General features: G+C 42.8%; 1 protein-coding gene and 1 non-coding gene across 2 annotated transcripts; one reads left to right on the plus strand and one right to left on the minus strand.

Annotated features, from left to right (window-relative positions):
* The first annotated feature begins 1,453 nt into the window (after positions 1–1,453).
* On the plus strand, positions 1,454–1,572 carry LOC145415491 (5S ribosomal RNA). The gene has a single exon (XR_013900091.1). It is a non-coding gene; the product is annotated as a 5S ribosomal RNA (ribosomal RNA).
* Positions 1,573–2,903: 1,331 nt separating this feature from the next.
* LOC145415470 (uncharacterized) lies at positions 2,904–8,206 on the minus strand. The gene is made up of 4 exons (XM_080284745.1): positions 6,590–8,206; positions 6,179–6,547; positions 4,520–4,793; positions 2,904–4,237 (listed from the first exon to the last, which is right to left on the minus strand). Exons 1-4 carry the CDS (start codon positions 8,204–8,206, stop codon positions 2,904–2,906), a joined length of 3,594 nt encoding a protein of 1,197 aa, XP_080140871.1.
* Between the last annotated feature and the right edge of the window lie 2,143 nt (positions 8,207–10,349).

Consider the following 10,349-nt stretch of genomic DNA (forward strand, 5'->3'; position numbering starts at 1 on the left):
CAACTGGAGGATTAAATTCACAGTTTAATCGTGTGTTCTCTGGGAGAGGGGAAAGTGCCACAAGAATGGAAGAGGGCAAATGTTGTACCAATTTATAAGGAAGGAAACAGGGAAGAACCCCTGAATTATAGACCAGTGTCCGTAACCAGCATGGTTGCAAAATTGTGAGAAAATGCTGAAAGACAGATGGATAAAATATCTGGAAGGGATGAATATTTTGGCAAAGTGTCTGTTTGGATCTGGAAGTGGAAGGTCATGTGTTTCCAACTTGTTGAGCTTTTACTCAAGAGCGATTGACGTGGTACAGGAGAGAGATGGTTGGGTGGATTGTGTGTACTTAGACTTAGAGAAGGTCTTTGACAAGGTATCTCATAAGAGACTAATTTGGAAACTAGAATATATAGGAGGACTGAAGGGGAAACTTCTGGAATGGATGAGAGACTTTTTGAGAGACAGACAAATGAGGACAGTAATAAAGGACAGGATGTCTGGATGGAGGGAAGTAACAAGTGGAGTCCCTCAAGGCTCGGTGTTGGCGCCAGTAATGTTTCTGATTTACGTAAATGATATGGTAGATGGAGTGAACAGTTATGCAAGTCTGTTTGCTGATGATGTAAAGATCTTGAGGAAGGTAGAGGTCGAGGAGGATTGTAAAATACTGCAGGAGGATTTGGATAGGATACACAATTGGAGCCGGACGTGGGAAATGAAATTTAAAGTAAAGAAATGTAAAATATTGGAAATGGGTAAAAGTACCAGGAGGCCATCACTGAATTATTTGTTGGGTAATGAATTAATCACAAAAAGGAGAGAAGAGAAAGATTTGGGATTGCTGGTCCAAGATAGTTTGTCACCAGAAAAGCACATTAACAAGATAGTTGGATAGACTTATAAACTCTTGACTAACATAAGAGTAGCATTTCATTATATGGATGAGGAAATGATGAAAAAATTGATAGTGGCCATGATCCGCCCCAGATTAGAATATGCAGTGGTAGTGGGGTCCCCACACAAAAAGAAAGATATAAACAAGACTGAGAGAATACAAAGAACAGCAACCAAGATGGTCCCCAGTCTGACAGACCTGTCATACAGAGAGGGGATGGAAAAACTGGATTTGCCTTCCTTAGAGGAAAGGAGAAAAAGGGGAGACATGATTGCAGTGTTCAGGACCATGGTGGGAGTAGATAAAATTGACAAAGAAGATCTGTTTGTATGGGATAAGAGAGCAACAAGAGGACACGGAATGAAATTGAAAAAGTCAAGCTGCTTGAAGGATATCAAGAAATATAGCTTTCCTTACAGAAGTTTAGACTTATGGAATAGCCTGGACAAAGAGATCGTCCAGTCTAAAAACTTAAACGAGTTTAAAGCTAAATTTGACTTATTGAGAAACAGCGACGGAAACCCACGAGCATAGTACATTCCGTGTATATCACAATTAGGTATATTAGGTAACGGCCATACCACGTTGAGTACACCGCTTCCCGTCCGATCAGCGAAGTTAAGCAACGTTGGGTCTGGTTAGTACTTGGATGGGTGACCGCCTAGGAACACCAGATGCTGTTGGCATCCCTATGTGTCAAGTGGGGTTGGTGGAGGATTAGTGCCCCTCCCTGTAAAACAATTAACTCTAAGCCGTTGGCCACCCCGTTTGGGATACATGGCGTCTGGCAATGAAAACTTAAATATTTGGAACGACTTAGACAAAGAGGTGGTGCATGAGAAAAACATTCATGTGTGTAAAGGTAGACTTGATAAATGTGGATATGGAGACAGGACAACACGAGCATTGCTCAATTCCTGTATACTACAAATAGGTAAATACACACACACACACACACACACACACACACACACACACACACACACACACACTCTACCATTTATCAATTAAGGCAATATTAAGTACTGGCACTTTAAAGGCATTCCCCTTCTCTGTATATTTTCATCCAAAGGCTGTCAAATTACAAATAAACCAGTTATTATTATTATTATTATTATTATTATTATTATATATTATTTTACAAATATACATCATTCTAAATTACACTTACATTCAAAATCACTCAAGTACTAATGGCATTTATATCCTTACATACAGATACAGTATAAGTACAGACAAGTCCCAGTTAACGGGCAACCGCTTAACGCGAATTTGCAAATACGAGGTCTTGAAATTTGCACCACAGGCTGTTTAACGAGCAGGTAAAATCCCCCCAAATCCCAACTTATGAGAATCAATACGAGGGTATATGTATTTCATGTATATTAACCCTTTATTCCTGCTTAAAACTGTCTGTCACAGGTGTTGGTGGTCAGTGGAGGTTACTTGGGTGGTTGTTCATCCCATCCCTATTTTACCTATAATTTATGTTATTCTGCTTATACAGTATTAATGCTGTTGTAATATTTCAGGTGTATTACCCTCTTGTATTAACCCCTTATTCCAGTTTAAAATGATCAGAAAGTCAGTTTTGCTGGTTTGGGGGGGAGGTTGCTCAGAGGCCTTGCTCTCTAACCCTATTTTTCCAATAAGTTCTTCACTTCGTTTAACGAGAATTTGTCTGACAAGCAAAACCCTTGCTCCCAATTAGCTTGTAAGTTTGGGACCCGCCTGTACAGGCATATCACATTCCAATACTGATACAGCCAACTCCTTCTTACTATTGCACTAACCAATCATATAGCAACATTCACATCATACTTGTGTGAAAACAGCATTCATATAATTACCACCTGAGATATTATTACACACCTTTGTTGCAGTGTGCTACAAAGTCACAAAGAAACCACTCTGCCATTTGACACCATCACACCAGACACACATGTAGAACACACCAGCAAGGTAAGTTAAGTGTTTATACCTCACATCAGCATACTGTATATGATACAACTGAGGTTTACTGTAATATCTGAAAGTGCAAAATCTGGTATGGAAGTGTGGGTGTGTGGGTGTACTGAGCCTGGGGTTGATGTGGCTGGAGTGGTTGAAGAGTATGAGCAGGTAGTCCTTCCACCTGGACATAATGAACTGGCTGCACCTCTGCCACTTGGCCATCCACTGCCGAGTCCACAAGAGTCTGACTCTCAACCAATGGGACCAGGGTAGGGTTGCTGGGACGTGTGGCTCCAGGGACGCTCATTACAGTCACAGCTGGAGGGCGTGGCTGAAGGGTGGCAGGGGGGTTGACTGGAGCAAGGTATGGGGTTGAAGATACAGCCATCACTGTTGCACCCGTGCCAGCTACATACTGTGATGTGGTTGAAGTGTTCACACTGACAGAGGGTGTGGAATCAACTGGTGGAGGCACAGCTGAAGGAAGTTGGGCAGGTGGATGTGATGTAGAAATCACCATATCTGCTTCATTATTCTGACCATGTTTATTGCGGATATGGCTCATGAGGGTATTGGGCCTGGGAAATCTAGCATCGCAATGTGGACATTTGTGGGGCCGCTCACCTGTGTGGGACCGCTTGTGGTAGGTAAGATCACCCTGTTTCATGAAGCTTTTTTGGCACTGATTGCACTTGTAAGGACGTTCATTGCTGTGTGAACGTAAGTGTAGTCGCAGTTCACTGGGATATGGATATGCCCTTCCACACAGTTCACACAGATTTGTATAAGAGCGATGGTCTGTGTGGTGGCGCTTAATGTGGTAAGATAACCTACCAGATGAGAAAAATACCTGTGGGCACTGTTTACACTGCAGCCTCACAACATGAGTATGCAACTCATTAATGTGGACATTAAGGGAATCCATAGATTTGAGTTTGGCTCCACATATTTCACACGGAAATCCCTGTCTACGATGATGGCGAAGGTGGTCTGTGAGTGCCTTGCGGGAAGTCAGTGAGCGAGCACAAACAGGGCAAGTGTGAGTCCCTCTGCTTCGATCAGGGTGCAAACGAAGTATATGCTTCTCCAAACTTATTTTTGACTTACAAGAGATACCACAAACTGCACAATCATGCTTGTGGCTACCAACTGTACTTTCTTTATTACCTTTGCACTGCTGTGGGCAGATATGGTGGTTAACGGCATCCTCAGAATGGAAACAAAGGGAGCAAGTAGGACAAGGCCATGGGTAGTGCTCAGGATGGTGGAGATAATGGTGTCGAGCCAGACGTGATGCCGTGGCCACAACTTTCCCACATACGTCACAACTAACTGGACTCCCACTGCCTTTTTCATTCTTTGAGCCATCATCACTTGATTCACTACTTTTGAGGAAAACTGAGAAGAGATGTGGATGCATTAGCTCAATATGTGTTTCCACACTGTTTTTTGTTTCAAGTCTCAAAGCACAAACAGGACATGGAAATTCACCAAACAAATGGTTTTCAGCATGAACTTCAAAATCATATCCTACACTCATCCCACACTTACTACACATTTCTCCATCAACTGTAGAAACTACTCTGGACATATCAGGCACTCTTTTCTGTGGGGTGTCTGAAGAATGAACAAGTCTTTGATGCTGTGCAAGGCAGGAAGAGGTGGAGAAGGAACACTCACACTTGGGACACTTAAATGCACTGCTAACATGTGTCAAAATGTGTTCCATTTGTGCCATCTTTGAGGCTGACTTTACTCCACAGTCACATACATGGTCTTCCACTTTCAGAAGCAGAGCAAGGGATTTGAGTCGCTCATGACTAGTGAAGTTAGGTGGCTGCTGGATGTTGGGATGATGAGTTGAATGTTTTTGACTCTGTGAGGTAGCGAGCGAAGTGACTTCACCAACTGAGCCACTTTCTTCATCAGCCAGCCTAAGCTGACTGTTGCCATCCTGTTGATATAGGGTTCTCATTAATGACAACTCATCTGCCTCTCACCAAACAACCTTAAGATATGAAGGTCCACAACAGCGTTTATTAATATAATGAGCCATTATAACCATTCCTACCAGTTTCTTCTGAAATACTGTGCAGAGTTATATTTCAACTGAGGCTTTCAGTTTCTACAAAACATTAATATCATGTCCTTAAAATATCTTAATAACAGCTACAATAGTGATATATTATATATAACCTCTTCGGTTTCGTTTTGCCTAACATGTGGTATACACTCAGCACTGTAAATTACTTAGTTACAGCTGCACATCAGAACTGAAAAACACTTTAAACTTCCATACCAGTCTGAAATATTACACTCACAGCCACTGTACAAAGTTCCACATGAACTTAACTATACTGTAAAATAATAAATACTCTGCACTTTAAATTTCAAAGTTGATTATGTAATCAAGACGCACAAGGAAGGAATGTATTGTATATCAATTCTCAAAAACATCACTAACATTTCTCAGGACACAACAGATATCTCTGGTAGTTCACTTTCCTTGAGAAGTACAGTACTGTACATATACGGCAGGTGAAGACATGGATATCCTTCATAACAGAATGTGATATACCACAAACATTTGTTTGCTTGTGCTAACTTTACAATACATACAGGTGCAGTCCAGCATATACAGAATTGGACGATATGCTGCAAAAATCTGCTGGCATAATGCTCCATCAGCGGCCTATCTGGTTTTATTGAAGTACTTCTGCAACTCTGCATCTCTTCTGCTGAGGAGTTGAATGAACATGGGATGTGACTGAACAAGAAACCTGAGGGAGGCATACCCTGTATGCCATATGAGGCACAAGAGATAAAAACTAATACAGTAAATGCGAAACCTGACAAAAGAATGTGGAAAATGCTTGTTTCTTTTACAACAACCTAGACTGGGATTACCATTCAAAGCTAACAGTAAAGAAGAAAAAATATACTTGTATGCCTATCTTCAGTAAAACAATAAATACAAGAGTTTGGCTGAATATTTGTAAGTTCCCATTTACAACAAATCATCAAGCAATACATCCAGGAATGCTTGTCTTGAAGTTATAAACATGTCTCCAGTATTATTATTTTGTGCTTTTTCTGATCACTAATAAAACAAAGATAATTACAGGGTAAAACAGTTATGAATAAACCACCAACAATGTTCATTAGCCTTGAAAGCAAAGCACAGTATCAAAGAGGTGGGTCAGACCTCCATCCTCCTGTTTCTTCTACAAGGTGAACATAGATGACTTCAACAGGCTGGGTTGATTGTGTCACTTCACCCTCCCTTCTCTCACAAGCAACTCTCTCTCTTTCGGGTCTTTTTCCATCTGCCTCTTCCACTCCTTCTCCTTCCAGCAACAAATCAGGACCCATTTCTAGCAGTTCACCACTACTTAAGTCCTCAACCACCTGTGAAAGTTCTAACTGTCCTTCTAGTTGACCACTATCTAGGGCAGAGACTGCCAATTGCTGAACTTGCAAATCTGAGGATGCCAGTTGCTGTAAGTCTGGCTGAATATGTGGCTGTGGCTGGGGGAGGTGAGCAGCAGATCCAGGTGAATCCTGGAAGACGTGAAGATGTGGTGTCACCGTAAGATCATCATCAGCAGTCTGAGTCTGGTTTATATTGAGACCACTAACCACATCTGCTTGACTTTCACTGGCATCTTCTCCCTCTTCTTCTTCTTCTTCTTCTTCCTCCTCCTCCCCCTTTTCTTCCCCCTCCTCCTCTCCCTCATGCTTTGCTACAACTGATGTCAGTTCTTCTATCTTTTTCTTTGAATATTTAAGCCGCTTATTATCATCAGCTTCAAGGTGTTTCAGCATGTGCCTGCGGAGACCAAGTGGCTTCATGAATGCCTCAGGACACAGGTGGCAAGAGTGGGGTCGTTCTCCAGTGTGAGAACGACGGTGATATGTAAGATCAACTGCCTTTAGAAAAGACCGTGAACAAAAGTCGCACTTGAAGTCCCGTTGATTCCGATGAGCCTTGAGGTGCCGCTGAAGCTCAACATTGTGCACATAACCTTTACCACACAGGTGACACAGATGCCGACGTGGCCCATGCTGCCGCTTCTGGTGACCAGTAAGGCTAGTGCGGGAGTAGAAAACTTTGCTACACTGGTCACATTTATGCACTTTTTCTTTGGTGTGCACAGCATTAATGTGTTTACTGAGATAACGGCTGCCTACCTTTGCACCACAACGTTTGCACTCTACAGTGCCTGGATGACGACTGGACCTGTGGCATGCCAGTGCCTTCCCTGTGTAGAAAGATTGGTGACATAAATGGCAAGTAAAAGCAGGGGGAAGACCAAGACGGTCACCATGGTGTATTTTGATGTGGCAGTGTAATGCATCCACTGTGGGAGTAATTGTCCCACAATACTGACAGGGAAAGCTGGTGAAGTTGGGGTGTCGAGCACGAGCATGCTGATGAAGATGGTAAAGGCGTGAAAATCGAAGAGGACAGGCAGGACACTGCAGCTCACCAAATGCATGGCGACGCTCATGCTCACGGGCTCCTGCCTCCTGGCTGAAGCCTCGTCCACACACTCCACACTGGTGGGGGAAGAGAGAAGGATGGTGGGCATGAAGATGTGCATACAGCCCTGACACAGACCCACACTCTTCCCCACATACTTCACATGAAGTCTGATTACTGCGTATCAGACGGCGCCTGCGGCCTCTTCGTCCCCTGGTGCTGGTGACTACATTTCTGGCTGAGGAAGAGCTTGTTGCTGTGGCTGATGTTGTAGCTGTTGCTGTAATAGCGGTGCTGGTAGAGGTGGTGCTACTCCCATTGCTTGTTTCATGCACTTTCTCTGTCTCCTCCATACCATTTTCATTTGCCATGTTCTTCTCTGTTCCACTACCAGTGTTGCTATGAACAAGTAAGTTTTGATTGTGGCCAGTGGACATGCAATGAAGCTGGGCCAGTACAGAAGACTTGAAAGTCTGCTGACAGTGCTCACACTTTGTCATACCCAATACTTTTGTTGAAGCTACCTCACTGGTCACTCTTCCAGGCAGCACATTTTGTTGAAGTGACAGCAGGCAGGTATCACAGGCAGTGTGATCCTCGTAAGTCAGGAAGAGCTGCGAACATGTGTGGCAGCGGCGCTCCTCCTGCTTGTCAGTGTGTTGCTGTGCCAGGTGCTGTGAAAGTTGAGCCTTGTCCAGGAATATAGTTGGGCAGTGGGGACACTTTCTGAAGGCTGATGGGACCGTCACCACACGACGAGCAGGGCTGGGGAGGACTGAATTCACCTCCCCTCCCTCACCCACTGGTATCTGGAACACAGCAGGTGGATCAACAGCCACCCTTACTTCTGCACATTTTACTTCATTTCCAAGTTTGACTACCATGTACCATCTTGGTATCTTGTTCAGAATATTGTACAAAACATTTACTTTCCCCCTGTTGGAATTTTTACCCTCATACTGAGGACCCTTCACTTTTACTCTTTGCCACAAAAATACCACACAAGTAAGAATGCATGACACAAAACTACCTATGCTAATAAATTTAACCCCTTGCAAACAACTGGGACAGCTGAGATTTCATTCTGCTACTGCCAGAAAATTCTTTCAGCTGAAGAGAGAAGCATAATGTAAAACATCAAAGGGGAAATATACATTAAATTATACTGATATGTCCACAAAACATAGTAATGACAGGATACTGTTATGATTATATTTGACAAATCCCCAGTTTCCATTTAATCTATATTATTTTCTCAGTCTGCACATGATCACATAACTAAAATTGACCTTCTGAGCAAGGTTTATATTCTGAGCAAGGTTTATGTCACATGCTAAAGATCAATCTGCACTAACAATCAATAGCACTGCACCCAAGATGGATCTATCACTAGCCCATGAATCAATCTGATTTGTGTGTGGACTATAGATCACTTCTACCTGTATCATGGATTAACTGTTTGGTTTCCAGTGACTAACACTTAACTTTCATCAATGCTCTTTTCACAACATGTCACCAGTGAATGACTGATATGTTATTTGTCCATTAAAAATTATACGTTTCTCATTACTTATATACGTACGTCAGTACAATTATGCCATATTAAGTAAGTGCTATCATGTTATGCTGCACCCATGTTATGTCATGTCATGTTAGTTCATTCATGTCAGTATGTCCAGCATTAAAAACTCTTTTATCATACTAAGTAATGATTTCATTTACAATGAAACATTTTAATAAGTTGACACTTCAAAACTAATTTTCTTGAGCGATTTTTAAAAACTGCACATTAAAATGTACTGCTTAAAACATACACAAACAGATGCATTAATACACACCAACCCCCTCCTTCCCTTAACCTCCCAATCTCAATCTTTTTCTCCATTTCCCCTTTCCCTATCCCCTTCCCACCTTTCCTCTCTCAGATCAATATTAGTTAAGGTCACATCAGGCCACAAATGAGGGTTCAGTTAATTAGAAATACAATGATTTAGTAGATATGCTACATAATCCAGGACAAATTTATCCCTTCAAAAGTGTTTTGAATGAGAAATACAAATTGTCTATCTATTGCTTGATGGCTTAATCCTGTAAGGGGTGGCCACAAACAATTCACCTCCATGTCACCCTGTCCCCCTCCATTTTACTGCCCTCCCACCAACTCACACCCCCCTCTCTCATATACAGGGTGACCCCCAAAAAACTCCCACATTTCGAAAGGCTGTAGCACTGGCAGTAGTGAGGCGGGAGGGGCAGGGCTAGGATCTGTTGGCAGCCCAACCCCAACCATCCTCAGTCGCCAACATGGCGTGGTCAGGAGCACATTGTGCGTTCGCTGTCGAAGCATACTTCACAAACAACCGTTCTATGATCGTCGTGCAGAGGTCCTTTCGAAGACATTGCAGTATTCCACGGAACCAAAACGTTCCAGATCTGAAAACCATCTTGCAGTGGGTTGAGAATTTCAGGGCAACAGGCTCAGCTTTAAAAAGAAAATCACCTGGTCGACCTAGGAGCGCTCATACGCCTGAGAATATTGAAGCATTGAGGCGATCTGTTGTGCAGTCTCCGAGATGTTCCGCGCAAAAGCGTGCTTTAGCTGTATGGATACCCCGGGAAACTGCAAGGAGAATCTTACACAAACAACTTCACTTCCATCCATACATCCAGCGGAGATAGCCGCTGTTCCACCCGACATGACCAGTCAAGTCATGGCAACCTTCAGAAATCGCCTCCAAGCGTGTATAGACAATGACGGCCACCATTTGGAGGATGTCATATTTTAAAACATGAATAACTGTACTGAATGAAGTTTCATGTGTGCAAATAATATTTTGATTATCCTTAACCATTTTGTTTTCATTTACCTTTGAAATGTGGGAGGTTTTTCTGGGTCACCCTATACCTTAAACTCCATCCCTCCATCTCATCCGCAGCCTCCTCCTCCACCTCATTCACATGCACTCTCCTCGTTAGTCTCTCGCTCTCCATCCTCTCCACATGACCAAACCACCTCAATGTACTTCT

This window comes from Coenobita brevimanus, chromosome 102 (assembly GCF_032717465.1).
Source record: "Coenobita brevimanus isolate Jiangsu-jjx chromosome 102, ASM3271746v2, whole genome shotgun sequence".
Lineage (NCBI taxonomy): Eukaryota > Metazoa > Arthropoda > Malacostraca > Decapoda > Coenobitidae > Coenobita > Coenobita brevimanus.

Bases quoted from the DNA above. Each gene is read 5' to 3' on its own strand.
- LOC145415470 (XM_080284745.1), bottom strand. From the start codon at position 8,206: ATGGTAGTCAAACTTGGAAATGAAGTAAAATGTGCAGAAGTAAGGGTG. The intron at 6,548-6,589 runs GTTGTAGCAAAG...GGGGAAGAAAAG, and splicing joins AGATAGAAGAACTGACATCA to GGGGAGGAGGAGGAAGAAGA. The intron at 4,238-4,519 runs GTGAGTGTTCCT...ATCTCTTCTCAG, and splicing joins TGCATTTAAGTGTCCCAAGT to TTTTCCTCAAAAGTAGTGAA.